General features: G+C 46.0%; 3 protein-coding genes across 7 annotated transcripts; 1 reads left to right on the plus strand and 2 right to left on the minus strand.

The window, feature by feature from the left end:
* Positions 1-2,607: 2,607 nt before the first annotated feature.
* On the minus strand, positions 2,608-3,912 carry LOC125748141 (olfactory receptor class A-like protein 1). The gene has a single exon (XM_049024009.1). The coding sequence runs from the start codon at positions 3,737-3,739 to the stop codon at positions 2,783-2,785; it is 957 nt and encodes a 318-aa protein (XP_048879966.1). The 5' UTR covers positions 3,740-3,912; the 3' UTR covers positions 2,608-2,782.
* Positions 3,913-6,836: 2,924 nt separating this feature from the next.
* LOC125748138 (olfactory receptor class A-like protein 1) lies at positions 6,837-9,836 on the minus strand. 3 transcript variants are annotated; one of them, XM_049024005.1, is made up of 4 exons: positions 9,607-9,836; positions 9,182-9,515; positions 8,234-8,258; positions 6,837-8,126 (listed from the first exon to the last, which is right to left on the minus strand). In XM_049024005.1, the coding sequence occupies exons 2-4, from the start codon at positions 9,252-9,254 to the stop codon at positions 7,277-7,279; spliced, it is 948 nt and encodes a 315-aa protein (XP_048879962.1). In that variant the 5' UTR covers positions 9,255-9,515; positions 9,607-9,836; the 3' UTR covers positions 6,837-7,276. The 3 variants fall into 3 exon arrangements, with proteins under 3 accessions (XP_048879962.1, XP_048879961.1, XP_048879960.1); XM_049024004.1 differs by having other exon boundaries at positions 9,182-9,836; XM_049024003.1 differs by lacking the exon at positions 9,607-9,836 and having other exon boundaries at positions 6,837-8,258; positions 9,182-9,243.
* Positions 9,837-15,164: 5,328 nt separating this feature from the next.
* On the plus strand, positions 15,165-17,074 carry LOC125748140 (olfactory receptor class A-like protein 1). 3 transcript variants are annotated; one of them, XR_007399475.1, is made up of 3 exons: positions 15,165-15,283; positions 15,455-16,498; positions 16,593-17,074. XR_007399475.1 is itself a non-coding variant. In XM_049024006.1 (2 exons), exon 2 carries the CDS (start codon positions 15,476-15,478, stop codon positions 16,436-16,438), a length of 963 nt encoding a protein of 320 aa, XP_048879963.1. In that variant the 5' UTR covers positions 15,165-15,283; positions 15,455-15,475; the 3' UTR covers positions 16,439-17,074. The 3 variants fall into 3 exon arrangements, 2 of the variants coding, with proteins under 2 accessions (XP_048879963.1, XP_048879964.1); XM_049024006.1 differs by having other exon boundaries at positions 15,455-17,074; XM_049024007.1 differs by having other exon boundaries at positions 15,212-15,283; positions 15,398-17,074.
* Positions 17,075-20,800: the final 3,726 nt, after the last annotated feature.

The raw sequence follows: 20,800 nt of genomic DNA on the forward strand, positions 1-20,800 counted from the left end.
GGGTTAGAGAGACCCGCCTCCCCCGTCCTTCCCTGCGCCGCCGTAGCGTTACTGTAATGTGATTATTAATACCGACACTGCCATGGCTGTGTCACTTTGGTCAGTATAAATTTAATGTTAACGTTTCCAGCCGTAACTTGGCGGATTATTTTGGTGTTATTTTAGATTTAGAGGCTTTTACCATTACATGAATAGTCCAGAACAATCCAGTTATTTTCCTTTTTTAGGACCCCTGTCACTCCGAGGCCCTTGAAATCGTCCTAACTTACTAACTATATATAGCGGCAGTTTAAATCGATTCTGTAGACGTTCCCTCTCATCCGTGCTATTAGGAAATTCATGGGCAGCGCCCGTTATAGCCAATGTGGCGCGTTGGGCGAACATCACTTTGAGCCAAAGTGAAATTGCCAGGCAAGTCGGCGCCCCGTCAAATGTCTTGCGCCCTAGGCGGCTGCCCCCTAGGAAGGGGTCTTGGTGTCCTTTCGTCAAAATGCTGAATATTACTCAAAATAATAAAAAAATAACCCATCGAAATTGCGGTCTTGCTGTTTAATCTGTACTGAGAGCTGCTGAAGATGTTGTCATGGCGACTGAGGTTCCGCCACAGCCTGAATACACTGCGGTTTTATCGCTGTTCAGGTTAGATTTACATATATAGCGCCTTCCCAAAAAGGATGCCTCGAGGCCTATAATACCAGAGCTAGAAACATTATAAATATCCTAGAGATGACTGAATTTTGCGGCCATACATAATATCGTTATTAATAAGTAGGAGACATTAAAATATGTATGGCGTGTATGATAGAAAATCCCAGGAGACAGGACTGGCACGTGTAAAATAAAAGCTACAATTTTTAGAAAACTTTTTTTAATATACTTGGTCTCATTTATACTATATTTTGTGTGTATATGACCCTTAACAATAATGACACAGCAGTGTGTGTAGCATGTGGTATACAAACAGATTCACTGTCCATGCCTCCTACAGCATCTCAGGAAGCTGCAGCTGTTCCCAGTGGGCGTAGAAACAATCTGTCAACCTTTGATTCACAGTCCTGCATCCATGCACTGAAGATTTGGACCAAAGTGGAGCCTGAGAGTCTGTAACTGTGAGGCAGGTGTGATTCCCACTGCCAGCTAATACACTCTATTCACAAAACATTTATCAACATCACATAGCATATTCTTGTCCTGGGCCCTGCAGTTGAAGCTGTACCCTGTAGCTGAATCATTCTGTGAATGTCACAATCTAATTTTACAATAATCTATTGCCAAGTGTGTTCTCTATCCCTGTTACTGAAAGAGACCTCAAAACCTGCTTGTTTCTTTTAAAGTGTAAACGTCTGCCTTCTGATAACCTTTACATAATGTTTTTGCAACAGGCTTATTAACCAATAAGGTCTTGCAGTAGGTATGGAGTGAATTAAATGTGCGATTAGTTATTTTGGGAACCGTCCTTTACTAAATGTGCGCGTTGCTGTTTTAATCCTTACTCTGCATTCCTTGTAAATCTAATTCGCCAACGCATCACCCTTTTGACCGTCGTGTTCGGTTGGCGACAATTAGGTACTTTCTGGCCACTAGGTGGCATACAGTATTCACGAAATCCATCCATCGCATTTCTGTAACCGCTTATCCTATTCAGGGTAGCGGGGGTCTGGAGCCTATCCCTGAGGCTTCGGGCGCAAGGCAGGTATTCATGTAATGATAAAACAAAATTCAGTTTTACCCACTAGAGAAATGAATTTATTATTCCTAATTTAACAAGTGGTTAGTCACCATTAACGCAGGAAATGTGACGTGTTTAACCTACCTATCCACTAAAAAGATTCGAGACACCAAATCTTTCTGAAATACAAAAAAAAACACTCTCCTTTCAAATAAAAAATGCTCCCTTGACCAAGACTGGAGGGCCACACATGTACCTCTAACAGCAAGACAGCAATGGCAGCTTTTTAATCTGAAGTGTTCACTGCTGGCTGCAACACAAAATGTTCGCACGTTTATGGTTATCGGCACCGATTCAGCTGACGATGAAGCAGGTTGCATGCATGCAGAACTGCCAGATTTATTATTTGTTAAGTTAACACGGTCACGTCCCAATAAAACCAACACTCAACAGTAACGTGTATTGAAAAAATAGCCTTAGCCTCTGGCTTCTGTTAAGAGAAAAAAATTAAAACACAGTATGATATTTCAGGGTGTTCTTCGGGTTTAATGCCGGTAATTAATGGATCACAGCATCTGTACAAGCCACGCCTCCACGTGAGCCGCACGTTACAGGAGCTGCCTTTAAACCGTACTCACAAGTATTTACTAGTGTCCTAATTAGCCTCAGTCCCGTTCACTCAGACATGCACCATAGATCACAAACATATGTTCGACTTTCATAAAATTCACACACTGAACCTTCATTATCATAAGCACAAATCCTTTGACATCTTTAGTTTAATTCATTTTATACTTTATATAGGTATATACATATACATATCCTGCAAGCTTTTTTTGTACATTAGTATAAAAATTGTGTTAAATATTTTGTGCAGAGATGTAAATAGGAATGTGTTTATGAATGGCATTTTAGCACAGTGTTTCCGCCCTATCTCATGCTCAGTGTTAGTCTGTACTGGTAAGCAATTGGAAGATGGATGGCTTGAACATATTTTGTTGGGTTGTGCTCCCAGAATCCATTTCCTAATAGGTCCCTGTCAATGGATGAAATTTTACGTATGTTAGAAGGGTTGAGAAAAGGTCTCCAGCTAAGAGTAGTTCCGAACAGCAGTCAAGTTGTGTTCTTGTTGCTAGAGGCCTCTGACGACTGATCCTCTTCGGCCGCGGTGCATACCAGCTTGGCTTTGATCTTCTTGGTGGAGTTGATGATGAGCAGGGGGCTGAAGGAGGCATAGCAGGAGGAGAAGAAGACCCTCATGTCGGCGATGACAGCGGGCACCTGCGGCACACTCAGCATGTAGAGCCAGATCACGTTGTCGATGCCGAAGAAGATGGCGTAGAGCGTGACCAGGGACACCACAGTCTTGGCCGCCCGTGTCTCCGCCGTGTCTCCCTGGGTGCGTCGGCTGGAGCTACGGATGCTCCGCACCTGCCGACTGTGGCGGTGCAGGAGGAGAAGGATGTAGCCGCTGGAGCAGAGCATGAGGCCCACGAAGAGGAAGTCGCGGACGGAGATGGCCACACCATTGACCACGTATGACAGGTTGTCACGGAAGTTGACGTGGCAGAAGCCCAGGTTGAGCGTGAAGGGCGGCGCGGTGCCGTTGCGCGGGGCGATGGAGAAGAATGGTGCCGCAATGCACACGATCATGTTAAGGAGCCACAGCCCCACCGAGACAGGCAGGATGAGCCGGGGCAGCCGGGTCTTGAGGGCGGACCAGCGTGGGCTGTTCGGGGCGATGGTGGCAGCCTGGAAGGCACTCAGCATGCAGGTGACGCACACGGAGAGGGCGCGCGTGATGCGGTAGATATAAATCACCACCTTGCAGCCCGGGTCATCCAGCAGGTTGTGCAGGCCGAAGACCGTCATGGTCTGGGGGACGCAGCGAGTAAGCAGGAGCATCAAGTTGGCAAAGGCCAGGTGGCCCATAATCAGGTCCACTGGTTGAAGGCGGCCTTCTGCAAGCACAATGTGGATGTATGCCAGCAGCACGACGAGGTTACCCAAGATGCCCAGCCCTGCCTGGAGCAGGAAGGATACCCCCTTGATGGTCAGGCACAGGTCCATGGCCCCAGTCTTGGATTCTGCCACGTCAAAGACAATCTCGAATAGTCAGCAAGGTGTAGGTACCACGGATGCATACGGGGAAACTGCAATAAGGTGAATTTACACCTGGACAGACAAATAAGACTTGGTAGCTCATAAAAAATGCCCTTACCTCTGCCCGCTACTGGGGGAACAACATCAGAGCATCTCCTTCACTGGAGCGGGAGAGCCGTAATTCCAGATGTCAGCCAACATCCCAAAATTTATAGCTTTGCTTGCCCCTTTGGGAACGGACGAGATTTGTTTACGCCAGGACTTGAAGGAAAACAAGGGAGATTTCTGGTGTAAACACAAATGAGCAAAAGGTGGGGAGCAGCTTATGTCATGTGTATAAAAAAAAAAGAAAGACTCCCCACAGCCCACTACCAGAACCAGCAGGTGATATAAACCACTGGGCATGGATGGAAGATAATGGAGTCTGGTGATGGGAGTCTGACCACATGTCCACATGGGCACAGAAGATGCAAGGGCCATTGTAGCGGTATTTACAACCTCACAACATCAAGGAAAAGCAGGGAAGTCTATATCAAAGGTAGGATTTACGAGTGGGTGGACACACAGAGAAGTCAGTAGAGAAGACGTTGCCTTTTTTTTAGTATACACACATATACACACATACACAGACATACACACACATACACAGACATGCACAAACACACTCATACACATTACCTACGGCAGATTAAACCGTTAAGTCCACACCTTGTATTCTGCAATTCCTCTTCCAGGATTTTCCATCCTAAATTATTAATAAATTTTATACTCTGCTCCAATTCTGCCATCAACCCTATAGGATTAGTAATTATAATAAGTAATTATAGCAAAATGAATTGTCCCTTTATGATGGTTTTTGCTTGCTTGTTTGTTTCTTAGTTTTTGCTAACAGTTCCATCGACGGGGCGTCATTAATTAATTAGAGAGATAATTACACCCCGGACTAGCTTTAGAAACGCATGATTAAATGCGACACCGATGAAACGGCAGCCTTTGCACACGCTTGCCGCCCAGAATGCGTAAGCGGCATGTCACCGCAGAGCAGATAGTGATGGGCCCCCCTCTCCCCCCAGAGCAACTTTGTTATTCTTTCTGCATCGTTACACTTACTACGCTATTAGGGAAGTCATTTAAAGTTATTTTGGGAATGCAGCTGGGTCCTGCCCCCCTCCCACCCCCCCCCACTGTCTCCCAGGGGGATGTGTGCAGCACCTTGGGTAATTACAGTCGTTGGTTTAAATTGGGAGCACTGGGAGACACACTGTCGTGTTTTGAGCCACTGTTGGCCGCTCCCCCCCCCCCCCCCCTCTCCGGTTTGCCTCTCTCATGCCTGTCAGCCTACCTGTGACCCCATTCACCTTGCCCCCCCATGCCCAGTTGCAGTGGTGCGCAGGTCGTCCTGCCAGCAGACGCCTGTTTTTGGCACACCGTCTGTCGTGGCAGCCACTATCACGCCAAAGGGGATCCGTAAACGCTCACAGATTGTAGATGCTGGACTCCTAGTGCTAAAATATGATTGGGAGATGAGCCCCATGGGACGTTATGCTGTGAGGTTTGACCCGCATGCATTTCCACACAAGTGCCGCTCGATTCCCGCGTGTGTTTCCCATCCCGTCGGCCTCCATTCGCTGCTCCCATGTGCACGGTCACACATATCTTATAAAATACTATTAGTTACGAAGTTTTGAGTTTATTCTCACTGACAGCCCCAGGCATTCTGTTAATATGTTTTTTGGAAGGCTTTTAATCGTTATCATTAACTTTAGGATTTAACCTATCTGGTACCAATATATTTTTGGTTGTGAGTGTTTGCCTTTGGTGATTTTTACACTCCGTTGATTCAGCATGGATTCTGATAACCTGCTGGGTCAGTCAGCAGCCTGCTGGGCATGTGGGACACAGAGGGGCTGCCCAGTCTCTGCAGTGCGCTTACCGTCATAATGGCACACATGGCTGTTTACATGAGGTAACCAGAGAGAACTTACGCACTCCAACACAAACGTGGGGGGAGCGCAGGCTCCGCACAGCTGGGCCCCGATTCTAACCTGCGTCCTGGGAGCTGAAAGGAGACCCCCCCCCCACAATGAACCATGGTGTAACCCCACTGCGTGCAATAACTTGATTAAAAGGTAAAAAGAAGGGCTTCTTCTGGGGACTGTTTAATGAGGCCTGTGGAATGTGTGGATCAGGTTCATAGAGGCTCATGGGAAATCTGTGATAATAGCACTGGGATCACTTACTGCTCCATTAGCAGTAATAATGTGGGAGTTTGTTAATGGGAGACAGGAAAAGTCTGTGATAACCTAACTACGACCACTGTCACTGCATCATTACCAGCAATACAGAGCCATTTGTTAATAAAGATAGGACTAAAAGGGTTTGTTACAAGATATGTTGGGTAAGCATGCACAAAATGTCACGCACAATCATTAGTGATTCACAACCGATTTGAATCAATTAAAGGGTGTTACAAACAGACATTGGGAGAGTATGGTGCTGACAATCTCTGTACGCCTCGTGTCATGTAACCTTTTCTGTCATTTCACCGTGTTCTCTCTGCTGTGCAACATAAGCTTCAGCAATTTATGAAACTGTAGCTCGTATTAAAACTTGTATATTGGCTTGTGTGTGTGTGTGTTTTTTTTCTATGCAGTCCACTGGCTGAGCGACACTTGTCATAAACAAGTTTCTGAAATGTTGTCTAACTAGGAATAAAAAAAAAAAAATGCAAACATGCCACAGATCTAGGAGAGAAGAAAAAAAAACTCATGTTTGTCGTTGCGTTTGTGGTGCCGAGCTTGGACACTTAGCATCCACACTGGCACATGGAATGAGACAACGGAGAGAGGATGGGGTAGGATCTGTGCGGATTTGATGAGGAAAGCTGGGTAGGGGGAGCCAACGCAATCTACTGCTACTGTTTACTGTAGTCTGAAGTCAGGCACTGACTGAGCGGCAGCAGAATACACAAGTGGCTAATTAAAGCTTTCAGCTCCTGGAAAAAAAAAACAGAGGATAATTATTTCTGGTCCAATTAATCTACAAGCCCAAACTTGATGTTGTACACTTTGTTTATTTATGTTCTCTACAACTTGAGAGCAGCTAGATAAGCTGTCCTGATAGACATTTAATTGGAGGAAAGCTTGAATCGCGTGCAAAACAGTTCTAAATAATTGTGTTCCATAATACATTGCTTATTTACACTTGTACTCTGTTATTCTCTTGTACATTTTTTCTGTAGGTGTAAGAAATTAATATTTGCGTGCAGCGTCTAAGTCTTATGAAAAACGACTTACACACTTACATGTAAGCATGGCTTACATGCTTTGGGAGGGTGTTTGTCAGGATGTCGTTTCAGAGATTACTGGTTTATCGCACTTTTTTTTCCCCACAAAGAAACGTTGATTAATTGATAGATATATGTGATACATTGACACAGGTAGCTCTACATCTGAACAATTTCTACAGAATTCCCCACCCCCACAGAATAGCTTTAGGGACAGACTATGCAACTGTGACATGGGTGGTGCTGGACTCTGTCTGTGTGGAGGGGGCTTTGGCAGCCCCCTTGGTTTGGAGGCATCCCCTGAAGCCTTCAGCCAGCCTCCTGTTGGTGGCGATGATGAGCACAGGGCTGAGGGTGGAGTAACAGGAGGCGAGGAAGACACGCGCGTCGGAAACGGCGGGTGGGACGCGGGAGACGGAGAGCGTGTAGGCCCACAGGGTGTTCTCCAGGCCGAAAAGCGTCACGTAGGTACATAGCAGCAGCAGCACAGCCTTGGAGGCCCCTGCCGACGCCCTCCCTGCGCCCCTCAGCCCCTCCACCTGCTTTCGGTGCCGGTAGAGCACCAGCAACATGTACATGGCAGCAACTACCATCACACAGACAAAGACTATGTCCCTCAAGGTGTACACCACCCCGTTGACCATATAGGCCACCGAGTCTGGGAAGACGACGATGCAGAACTCCAGGTTGAGGGTGTACTCTGGGATGGAACCGTTGGTGAGAGGAGCCAGGGTGAACAAGTAGCTACCACTTGAGATGAGGATGTTGATGGCATAGAGGAGGAGGATGGCATGGGGAAGGTGGGTAGGGAGCCATCGCTTGAGTTTGGCCCAGTGCGGTGTGGAGGGCGCCACGGCAACACACTGGTAACACCCCAGGAGTGCGGTAATGCAGATGGACAAGGACCGGGCCAGGCGGTAGCTGAAGACATCTACCTTGCAGCTGACATCGCCGAAGAGCCGCCGCATGCCCAGGGCGACCAGGGTCTGAGGGATGCCGCGGCTGAGCAAGACGACCAGGTTGACGGAGGCCAGGTTTCCCAGGATGATGTCGTTGGGCGAGAGGCGGCTATGGAGCATGTGCAGATGGCAGAAGAGTAACAGCACACTCAGGTTAGCCGGCAGGCCCACCGCCACCAGACCGATGAAGCCTGTCGCCTTCAGCACCACACGTACCTCCATCTGCATGGTCGGCTGCTAGCTGGGGGTTGGGGTGGAGGGGGTGGTGGTCACATAATCCTGAGTTAGCATCTCAAAACGTGGCGTTTTTATTGTAAGCCACGCACACGGCACTCGTGTCCTTGTCCACCATGCTGCCCTGTATCCCCGATAAACGAAGCCATCTACCATGATAAATGCTGTCCCACTTCCTTATCCGTCATGCTAGCTTCTGCCCCCCCATGCATCTCCGCCATGCTAACTGATCCATGCTAACTGATCCATGCTAACTGATCCATGCTAACAGCTGCCCGCTGAACAAGAACCTCACTTATTACACTCCCAGCATAACAAAGCCTGAGATCATGATGCTCATGTTGATGTCATATGAAGAACAAATCCCAAAATCCTTTTATCAGGCTTGGTCCTTGGCTCTGCTGCTGTTTGAACAGAATTTGTATCTGACGACCGCTTTTGTCAAGTCCAATTTAATAACCGTGCTTAGTTCCCGAATCGGTTTTATGTTTCACAGAACATACTCCTGGAACTTCAGAAATTACATTCCAAATCTGGATATATTCCTTTTGTGTCTCATATAAATATGGAACAGTCATTTAAACAAATTGGATTCTCTGTATAAATATATATTTGTCATTTGATTAGCTAAAACACTTTCCATTTATTAAATTGAGGCATAAAATAACATGTTTTTATGTAAATAAATATGACGTAATTCCTAGGAATGGTAGCCAGCAAAGCCAACACCTCTTTGTAAATGTAGTAGCATCGACAGTGAAATCAACAGCTATGACTGCATGTCATTAAGAATATTCCCTGTAACAAAACACTGAAAGGAAACTTGACGATAGGTATTATTGATTTTTTTATGATCAAACTTATAATAAAAAGCATTTATTAAATGGAATTAATTGATAACCTCTAGTTATCCAGGGCAAGACTTCTTACCTTGCGGTGGAGTCTGGAGAGACGGACAGCGTGGCGAATAGATCAATGACACTGACTTCTGTGGATTTGTCATTTTAAAAAGTCCCCTTATCTCAACTCCTTGGGGACTGAATTAATTACAAAGGATACAGTTTCTCATCCGGGGGTGTGTAAACAGAGCCCCTCAAAACGTGGCAGAATGCGCTACTGATTCTCGTTAATTAATGACCCTCCCGTTCCCTGAGCACTCTGCAGTCGGCCTCTTCCAGGTTCATCTTACGAGTCGAGTGCAGGATGGATATGCGGCCATGTTAGCATCACTTAGCCCAAAACGCAAGGATTTCCCAGCCGCACTCTGGAAGCAGATCAACAGCAATATAAACAGCTCAAGCCATCATTTCTGCATCTGACAAAAAAGTTAACCGCTTTGTTCGGCCTCCCGCTACCTGCTAAGGGATGTTTCGCGTTGCATGTTTTGTTTTTCATCACTTAAAGGGAGTTTGACTTCACCAGTTGCTGCACCCAAAGGCACCAGGCTACTCTGGGCTGTCCTGCCTGTGATGGCCATACGAACCAGTGAGACGCAGCCACTCAGCACCCGAGAAACAGCGTTACATTTCACAAACATCAAATGCTATCGCTTTATCGCTCCGTCCCCAGCAGCAGGTCGCTCTCCATGGAATGACACAGCAAACAGCAGACAAAGGGCCAGAAACAGCAAAATAAATTAAAACACTTGTGAATAAAAACATACAATTAATATGTACTGTATTGTATTCTACTTAACCATTAATACTCATTTTCATCCTGGAAACTCCTACCCCACCTAACATAATAACAAAAATACAATCACACTATTCAGTAATGCATCACACACAAAACAACCAGCACACTATAATTAAATATGATGACTAAAGTTAAACAGTGAAGCATTTCTTCAAAAGAAGGGGAAGAGAGTCAAGAAGCTCAATAAGAAGTAATTCCTTCAGTGACATCGTAAATGGTAAATAAGTCATGAACTGAAGTAAATCATTAAGCTGCAACTAAAAAAATCTCCATTTCAATGTTTTATCCTTTGTATGTGTTACCGATCTGAGTTAAGATTACATAGGTGTGATGGGAGAGATAGATTTAGCTAAATCTGGAGAGATTTCCACACTTTCAATAAACACTACATTAATTAAATAGATTCATTTGGTGGGTTTGTTTGCAAATCCCTGAGGAGGACAATCACTCATTTCTCTTAGTTCTCCTAGATTTGTAGCTTATGGTTTTCTCATTCATACAGCTGCTTGTATTGCTATGGAGATTTGGGTCAAGCATCATGTGCGGCTACAGCAGTGCCCCTCCTGGGACGTGAGCCAATAACCTTCAGTTCCTACATCCACATCCCTAATCACCATGCTACCTGCTGGCCCATCTATGTTCCATCTGTGGGACTGGAGGCTCTCCCATCAAGAAGGGGGCAGGATGCCAGGTCGTCACAGAAAATATTTTGGGGACACCGGCTCTCATGCATCCTGGGAGGAATCTAAGCAACTCGGGTCTGAAACCCGCATCTGAAGAGGAGTGGGACCAATAGCGCTACCCACTGCATCCCCATGCCTGTGTAATGTAGCTGTTATTCGCCTGTGTCTGTGGGTGGGGCCTATAAATGGGCATAATGAGGACAGATCTCCATATTCCTCCTTTCGAGAACTATTTTTAAAGAGAGGTGATGTAAGTTACTGCTTCAAGTGCTATTTGTGCCACCGAACAAAATACATTCTGCTGGTTGCAAAAAATCGCTAAGAGCATGATTAGACACTGCAACACTTACATGTCCGGCAACTTTTCCCAGCCCTCTGAAATGTCGGAGCAGCACACTGATGCTGCACTACAATTTTACATCTAACTTGGTCTCTAAAACCACTTTGGAAATTTTCCTGGGTAAGGTCTTGATCTGACGTATTATAATAAAAGTGTTGATAATACTTCAGGCAACAGAATTGTATGTTATTTGCAGTTTTCAAGAAAGGTGCAAATTCATAATATGGTCGGAACAACTTTGCAATTGCCTGATTCTTTTATTTATTTATTTTATTATGTTTTTCTTGTTCATTAGAGTCCCGTCATTTTGGTTACAGTCACATTCCACTGCAATATTGCGAAACGCATGAGGGCTAGTGGATGTATGTTAATTCATTTCGGAGGCACTTTTATTCAAAATGATTTATCGGTGAGAGCAGGGTCGAGGGTGTACTTAGAGCAGTTGGAGTTAAGGGCCTTGGTCAACAATGACATCCATCTGCTAGCCATGGGAATGGAACCGGTGACCTTCTGATCATGGGCACAGAGCCATCCCCATTACCGGTTGTATAATGAGGAACTCGCTGTGAGTTTCAGATTTCCATATTTCACAGCATTGATGTTGTCGCATTGTTTGATAACTTTAATGTATCCTCTTCCTGTCCCTTGTTCTGTTTGTGCAGACATTGCATGTTCCAAAAGGCAAGGAGTCTCTCTAAATTACCCGTATGGTGTGAGTGCGTGTCCTGCAATGGCCTTGTGGTCTACCCTGACACTATCTTGCCCTGTGCTTCCTAAGATCGGCTCCAGGCTGCTCCAGGGGGAGATGTTTCTCAAGTGTGAACTAGACAAAAGTGCCGGCAGAACATAACTAGACTCTAGGGATGGAAAGACTCTCTGATCGATGAGTATATTTCCGTAGTGGATGTCTGGTCTATGAGGTTGTTCTTTTGAGTTTTGGAAATTGAGAAATATTAAAGTGATAGCACAGGGTTTATATAATTTTATATCAGGTATTGAGCTTATTAATCGCATTATTGAACTGATGGCATTTAACGCTAAGTGAACATATTTTAAGCGCTTGCAAACCGTTGCCCTTTGCTGTCACACATGATTATTCATGAAGAGACTTGGCTCCCCGCAGTAATGCCAGCTGTCCACCAGGGGACAGTGTGGCTGCAATCATTCAGCCTTCCCCTTGGCCTTTAGAGAGGCGCAGAGAGAAAAAAAAACTCCCATTTTTCACCCAAAGGAGACCATCAGAGTGCAGTTAAGCCCGACTTGTTGGGTGATAAAAACATTCATCTTCATCAAGCGAGACAAGCGATCTTTATCTTGATATCTGTGCGCATCGGGTGGGGATGAGCCCCGACAACGAGCAGATGGCGTTGACGGCGGCCAGCCTCGGCAGCCGTCCGGCGTGCGCAGAGGCAAACAGATTGCAGAAGAGGGAACATTTTTTAATGGTAATCAGCATCCCCAAGCGACTTGGAGCGCCTGGCTGCAGGAAATTTGCTCTGCTGGGGACGTTGTGGGCACGCTATGTGCTGATTCCTGCCTTTTGCTTCTTTTTTTCCTGCACAGCTGAAGCCTCGGGAGGTGCTAAGGGCACAAAGGAGCGTTTAGGGTTGATTCACTCGAACCGCTGGCCAATTAAAGCAGCGCTCCTTTTTTGTGCGTTTACGTTAATGCCGCTTAGATTGTCGGAGAAGCGAACGCCACGGCTTTCTGAGTTCGCAGCGGCAGCAAGAACCATATTCATATATCGTATATGTCAAGGAGTGACGGTAGCTTAGCTGCTCAGTGAAAGCCTGGAGGAGCGGAAGGAGAAAACCTTCCTATAGACATTTCGTATTAAAATACGCACAGATCAACATAAAAACAAACCAGCACTTGAAACCATAAACCGTAAGTCATTACACAAAGATCTACTGATCAACAACTCGTATATAAGCCAAAATGCAGCTTGGATCCCCATACATACATTTTCTGTAGCTGCTTGTCCTATTCAAGGTCAAAGAGGACCAGAGCTGATCCCAGAAGCTATGGGAACAAGGCAGGGAACAACTCAGGATGGGGTGCCAACCCATCGCAGGGCACAGTCACACACCATTCTCACCCACAGGTAATTTCGTAACTCCATTTAACCTCAGCATGTTTTTGGGAAGCCAGAATACCTGGATGAAACCCCATGATGACATGGGGAAAACATGCAAACTCCACACACATGGAGCCATGGTGGAAACTCAAACCCTGGTCCCAGAGGCAGCAGTGTTAACCGCTGCACCACCGTGCCACTCCCAAACATGTTTCTAAAATGTGACCAAAATAAAATCTAAAAACTAAAACTGGTATTTCATGGTCTTTTGTCTGCTTCTCTCATTCAGCCTGGGGTTATTCGAAGGATCCCAGACTGAGGATGAGTGAGTGAGTGAGTCAGACCACGCCGCCGCAGGCTGAGAGCGAGTACCAGGTCCGTACGTCCCTCTGAGTCTCAGCTCTGTCCCTGTTACTGGGGTGCCTTCCTTAAGTATATGTGAAACAAGGCAGGGCGTGGATGTTTCGTGGGAGGGACGAGGCTGGGTGCAAGTATCTTTACTCCCATGCAATAAAATTATGGGTGTATACGATAAACCTGTTCTGTGTGAAGGAGAGAGATTCAGAACAATACTGTGGCTCATGTGTGTTTGACTGTGCTTTTTAAGTCAGAGAGCAAGCGGTCACTTTGCATTTTGCATGGCATGTCTTCCATTCCAAGGGCAGCAATAAAATCACCTCGTTCCCTACTTACCTCCTGTCCTTTGGATCTGTTCACTGTCCAGAAAATCAGGGTTTCCTTGATGGTAACCCAAGCCTGCTCTCCTGTTAACCTCTTTTGTCTTCCTCCGGGCCCTAGCACCATACTCCCTGTAGTCAGTGCTGAATCTCTTCTGTTGCTGTTGTTATGCCGGAATTCATTTCTCATTTCTATGGCCCTCAAATCAAAAACATGGTAACACTTTACTTGAGGGGACACAAATAATGTAGTATTACAGCATTACTTTTGCATTAATTAACCACAAATAAAGTGTTACTTACAAACTGATGTCATGTGTGTTCATCATTAATGTTACATATATCTCACACATATTTTATCTCAAGAAAGTACTATATTTGTTACTGTATCTGTTAGTTTTGTAAACCTTCATAAACTACTGAAGGAACAAATAATGAATAACACAAGTGAAATATTGATCTAATGTTTGTTCATTAACGAATCACGACACGTTTTATCTCAAGCAGTTACTATATTTGTTACTTATTTAATTCTGTAAGCCTTTGTGAACTACTGAAGGAACTACTGAAGAAACAAGTAATGAACAACACAAGTTAAATACTGATATGTTTATTCATCACTAATGAACTGTGACACATCTTTTCTCTCAAGCAACAACTATATTTGTTCATGATTTGTAATTCAGTACTAGCTGAGTTACTAAGTATTTGTGTCCCTTCAAGTAAAATGTTACGAAAAACATTTTAGAGCTTTGTGAATTTACTGTAATTGTAATGGCTGGAAATACTTATATCTCCGTTGTAAACTAATTTTAAAAGAAAATTAAATATTATTCAGTGTAAGTCGTCACAGTGTTCTTCATTGTGTTCTTGGTCTTTGGTCAAGGCCTTACATTCCCAGTGACCTGCCATTGGCCAGGTCTTCCTCCTTACATTCTCAGTGACCTGCCATTGGCCAGGTCTTCCTCTTTACATTCTCAGTGACCTGCCATTGGCCAGGTCTTCCTCCTTACATTCTCAGTGACCTGCCATTGGCCAGGTCTTCCTCTTTACATTCTCAGTGACCTGCCATTGGCCAGGTCTTCCTCCTTACATTCTCAGTGACCTGCCATTGGCCAGGTCTTCCTCCTTACATTCTCAGTGACCTGCCATTGGCCAGGTCTTCCTCCTTACATTCTCAGTGACCTGCCATTGGCCAGGTCTTCCTCCTCCAGGTCTGCAGCTACCAGATCCAAGCCTGGGAATTCTTTCCTATTATGTCTGCACCACTGGACCATAATGAACATCCCCATCTCCCTCGCCACCTCCTTACTCCAGCCAGTTTGTTAATACTTGGATTGCAGCAGCTGCAGCTGTCTGGTCCATCGGTCTCGATTACTTCGAGATGGGAGAAGAACTCAGATCCAGTGGACCGTGTTGTGCCTTTCACCTTTCTGTGGTTACTGCACCGTGGGTATAAGAGCGGCGTGTGGGGCTGCTGTACTGACTGCTGAAGGGAGAGTCAGGCCAGATAACTGGGAGAAAGACTGCAGGACGGGATAGCCCATCATCCACTGGCAGGTGAGGCAGGAAAACTGATTTATAATGTTTAGTGTATAGTGTTTGCAATTATGTATTGAATCAAAAACATCAGCTTTTTATGAAAAGATACTTAAATTATGTAATTGTTTTTAGTGGAAGAAAACAAATATTAAGAGTGACACCGGTCCTGCTGATGTCACCCGTTTGTAGACCTTCCTTGCGGTGCCAGCAATGGAGTCCAACAGTCTGATCCGAGGGCTGCTCTTCCTCCTCCTCACAGTGGTGGGCGTCCCGGGGAACAGCCTGGTGATCTGGGCCTTTGTCCGGGTGGCGAGCCACGACCGGCGCCTCCTGCCTGCGGACGCCATCGTGCTGCACCTGGTCTCGGTGAACCTGCTGGTGGTGGTCGTCCGCTGTCTCCCGGAGACGCTGGCCACCTTTCGGCTGGTCGCCATCTATAATGACGCCAGCTGCCGTGGCATCATCTACGTGTTCCGCACCGCCCGCACCCTCTCTATCTGGCTCACCTTCGTGCTGAGCGCTTACCAGTGCCTAAGCGCTGCCCCGCCGGGATCCCGCTGGGCCCAGGTGCGTGCCACCGTTGCCCACCACCTGAGCTTCATCTTCCTGGCGCTGTGGCTGGTGAATTGCATTGTCAGCTGCCCGGCGGCCATCTACTCCCTGGGTTCCCGCGACAACTCCAGCCTCATGGAGCACAGCATCAATGCGCAGTTCTGCCTGGTGCAGTTCCCCTCCGGCCTTGCCAGGGACGCAAATGGAGCAGTGCAGACTGCCCGTGACGTGGTGCCCATGGTCTTCATGACCATGGCAAGCATAATCATCCTGGTCTTCCTCTACCGCCACAGCCAGCAGGTGAAAGGCCTCCGTGGCGGAACCAGTGGAAAGTCCAGGCCCTCGGCAGAAAGGCGGGCTGCCAAAGCCGTCGTTACCTTGGTGACCATGTACGTGGTGTTCTACGGCGTCGACAATGGCCTGTGGGTGTACACCATCACCGTGACTCAGACCCTGAGCTCCGCGCTGGTGTCTGACCTCCGAGTCTTCTTCGCCTCCCTTTATGCTTCTGTAAGCCCCATCGTCATCATCATCTCCAACAAGAAAGTGAGTCGACAGATTCAGTGCCAGTCAGAGGAGAGCACTGCCCGGACCCCGGATGCTGCCCTTTCCGCTGCCTGAGATCGGATTCGGCTTCTCGTTGAAACGATCCACTTCCCATGTGTGTACAGACGCAGTTAGGTGAGGCAGAACTTCATTGTTCATCACAGGGCAAGAGACCAACGGTGGTCTTTGAATATTCATGTTATGCTCCTCTTGAAATTGTCGCCTGTAGAGGATGTTGCCTGATAGGACTGTGGGGGCGACTACTAACAACGCTTACAGTCCTGCGCTGTCGACTGAAGATCGGCTGGAGCCACCTGACACCAACTGCTCTTCTGAAAGCCTCATGTGAAATTGTTATTTATATCAGGGACGCCAACTTTGATCAGCTGGCTGGAGTGAGATTTTCACAGTGGAGTGTCTGCACATACATGTAAACACATTTACATGTATGTAACAGTTTTATTACCTTGTAAATAGTCTGTAAGGTTTGCAAACTGTCCTAACACTTTTGGTGTCGCTACTTTTAGGTATATAATGGAATAAAATAGATTTTCTGTAAGATTTCTTGCGTCTGAAAGTGCAGTTAAATGCCAGATGAGTGAGACCTGGCGAACCTGCAGTTTGCTTGCTAAAGGTGATGTAGTTGTGCAACCAGGTCCATCAATGTATTGAATGATGAAACAATGGAACCATTAAAATGCTTTTTGTATACCTAGCTGCTCCATCTAGCTTATCAGATGTATGTTTATGGTGAAGCAAAAGCTGGCTCCCAGGTTGCTGTCCCCCCGCCTCCTGACCACGCACGTTCCTCGCCGTGTCTAAGTGCATCCTGTGTAGCTCAGTTTTTATTTGGATGTCGATTTATGAAATAATTGCCCCCAAGGGTTTTAGAGTGCACTGATAATCCAAGCTCCAAGCTTCCCGAAGCGCGTCGTGGGGTGAAACCCAAATAATGAAGCAATTAGTTTAATTAGGGGGAGGAATGGAAAGAAGAGGAGGGGACATGGGAGGAAGGGGCTGCAGGTGTCGAGGGGGGAGTGTCCCCGGGTCGTTTGTGTATTCCATTGCCTGCAGAAAGCGGGAATCCTGCTGCAGATTCTCCCTCGCGCTCGGAGCCAGGAAGCCGCTCGAGGTGCCAGCTCTTCAGATTTTTTTTACGGTCACCTCAGTGGCTCCATTCAGCGGACATGTCCCCGCCTCCCGCTCTGCTTGTCACAGTCATTAATCCTGCACTGCCCCCCCCCCCCCCCCTCCATGGAGAGGGTGGAGTTATCTCAGCAGCCTCCTACTTTCAGGGGGGCCAAGGAGGATCATCTCCTTGGGGAATACGTTCTTATGTACCTCTGCTACTAAAAATTCAGTCATTTTTCACCTGGTGTATGAAAGTCATTTCATATCAGCTGGTGACTGCACATCCCACCCCCCCCCCCCCCCCCACAGGAAACAGAACACTGAGGTAGGACACGTTCACCGCCCCCACCCTCCCAATATCAGTGCACCATATTGACTCAGTTGCAGGTTTACTATCACCTTGACTTCTGTTATAGATGCCAAACACAGCCACTCTGATCGCTATTGTGCTAATAATGTTATGCTCGTCAGCCCTGTATTCATAATCACATCCGATACCGTCCCCATTATAAAGAGTCATTAACAGGAATATCTTTAAGACTTAATAGGTTTGGAGCGCAGCGATCGGTCCCAGCTAAAGCCTTTGAGGTAGCGACCTCAGAGGGCCATGGTTTTGTTTGCTGCTGCAGCCCCGTTGCACTGCAATGGCAGCAAAACGTGCCCCCCCGTTCCAAGAAGGTGTCTGACTGTGTCGCTGATCCTCCCCAGAGCCAATCCAGCTCTGAAGCCGATGCACTGGCCACTTTTCGCAGTTCAGTCGTGTCATGCCGCTATCTGCGAACTTCCGGTGATCTTGGCGTGCTGCCTGTAAGCGGAGCGTGATCCAGCAGACATGGACGTCATCATCAGTGGGTTAAAAACTTAGGAGAACATGGGTTTCTCAGTCCTGCTAACCAACCTCTAAATAAAAGTAACTCCAGTGGCTGCTTATACATTTTTTTTACTATTATTATCACTTCACTGTTTCATCTGTTTGTGTTATACAAAGTGTCACTAGAATTACCTCATTTTTATAACCCTATAAAATGTTACGATGTTACTTCAGTTCCTCTTGATATTCTTCAACCCTTAACTTCGATATTACCCCTAGGTGGGGTAAGAGATTATGTGGGGCTTTTTCAGCCTACAGAATGTTCCTTGTGTCTCCAGCGAACCGGAGATGTGGTCCTGAATAAACATCCGACAGCTTCTGCTGGCCGTTAAATGTGTGTCAGACTGGGAACAGCTCAATGAATGTGTGATAGACTTTGATCTCGTTCCATCAGCCCCCCCCCAGCGTATTTAAATGTTTTCGGGAGCCTTGCAGCATCCTCAGCTGCTGGGTTGTAATAGGTCCAGATGTGGGGGAGAACAGGTCAGTCCAAATGGGGTCTAAATTTATCATTCTTTTTATTTGCTGAGGTTCTTCACTTTGGTACTTGGTCAGTGTCACTGATCATCAGTCTTATAATCAAAAGATCATGCGGAGATGGCAGATGAAAGCCAAACCTTTGGCCAGTAGGTGGTGTAGTGGTTTAAGTATGAAACTTATCTGAAAAGCTGCAGTTCAAAGTCTGAGGAGGAGCTTTGCTGTTATTTTCCTGAGAAAGAAAGCAAAAATATATACAGATGTAAACACTGGTGGATCGTGAGAAGCCACAGTTTTGTCTATTTGGTCTGCAGGTTTCTCTACAATACTGTACTTAGCAAACACATCATACAATGGTAAGAGGATCCGGGAGAGTCCTGAGTGTCCCACATTACCAAAGAGGGATCTTCCTTGGCCGGGCTGCGAATCTGGACCGTGTTGGTAGGCCATACATTCTTGTCAGCCCCCTCACCTGTGCTTCCTAGTGTAGAGTTACGTCTTTCCACAGTGTAATTCAACACCAGACAGGAGGGTCTGCTATTTTCATTGTCAGCAAAAATTCCACCTAGAGGGGAGTAGGGGCCAAGGACTGTGTTTATGGGATGGAATTCAACAAGGCAGCTGAGGAAAAAGGGTTATTTTCTGTTTCTTGACATTTGGACTTACAAGCTATCACCCCCCTCCCCCACCAACACACGCTGGCACACACACAAATCTTTGTGGGGACCGTCCACTCATTTATACGGACAAAACCCTAACTGTCTGTGACAACCTTTACCCCCACCCAGGCCTAACCTTAACCATAAGGAGTCAAACAAAACACAAGACATTTTTATTTCCCCACAAGGTCAAAATAACAGGTTTTTATTATATTGTCCCCATAATGTAATATATATACACACACACAAACACACACACGCACGCACACACACACACACACACACACACACACACACACACACACACACACACACACACACACACACACACACACACACACACACATACCCTGGACAGAATGTCGTGGGCACATAAACATACGGCACTCACAGAAAGTCTTGGGACATTTGCTTAATTCAGTAAAAATATTGCAAATTTACTGGTTTTATAACAAAAATCATTACTTCATTGATTTGTTTACTAATTGTTTATTGTTTATAGATCACTATAAACAATCAGCAGTTTTCAATATGCTTCATTTTAACTAGTAATAAATTGAAACCAAAATTATAGTTCTAAAACAGCTGTTCTTAGTTAATTGATAACTATGACAACCTTAACCCCCACCCAGCCCTAACCATAACCATAAGTAACCAAACAAAATACACGAGTTTTTGCATTTTTTTAGTAATTTCATTGCACAGATTTTTATAAAAAAGAGTTTTCCCATATGGGGGGACCAGAAAATTGGTCCCCATAAGGTAAAAAAAGGAATTCATCACGTTGTGGGGACATTTGGTCCCCACCAGGTAAGCTATACCTGGAGCACACTTGGATTTGCTTCATCCATCTTATTTTAAATAAAATGAATGTAAAGGTAAATGTAAAGTATGGGTTGGATGATGGGTAGCTACTAGTCAGTTTGGTGATCTGGTCAGACTGGTCATTAATTGTGGGATCATGCTAATTACCATGCTTAAAGGTACAGCAGCAGAATTCATTCCATGGCCTGTATAAGGTTTCTGCAAATACACTGGTTGTACATGTTCTGCTGTTTTCCATTATAAAGTAACAGTAGACCCATAACACATTCAGAATTCATGAGTGGGCTGTTTTGCTGCTGTAACTGTGTCTGGAAATAAGGTGATACACAGTGAGTGTGAAAGTGGAGATAAGGTCGTACACTTACAGACCAAAGCTTATCTGGGTTCAGTCACATTAATGCGCTGATGGGTTAGGGCACAAGGAAAGGCAAATTTAGCAGGGACACCTGAATTAAGAGGCACTCTCTGGGCTGG

Source organism: Brienomyrus brachyistius, chromosome 8 (assembly GCF_023856365.1).
Source record: "Brienomyrus brachyistius isolate T26 chromosome 8, BBRACH_0.4, whole genome shotgun sequence".
Classification (NCBI taxonomy): domain Eukaryota; kingdom Metazoa; phylum Chordata; class Actinopteri; order Osteoglossiformes; family Mormyridae; genus Brienomyrus; species Brienomyrus brachyistius.

Bases quoted from the DNA above. Each gene is read 5' to 3' on its own strand.
- LOC125748140 (XM_049024006.1), top strand. From the start codon at position 15,476: ATGGAGTCCAACAGTCTGATCCGAGGGCTGCTCTTCCTCCTCCTCACA.
- LOC125748138 (XM_049024003.1), bottom strand. From the start codon at position 8,245: ATGCAGATGGAGGTACGTGTGGTGCTGAAGGCGACAGGCTTCATCGGT.
- LOC125748141 (XM_049024009.1), bottom strand. From the start codon at position 3,739: ATGGACCTGTGCCTGACCATCAAGGGGGTATCCTTCCTGCTCCAGGCA.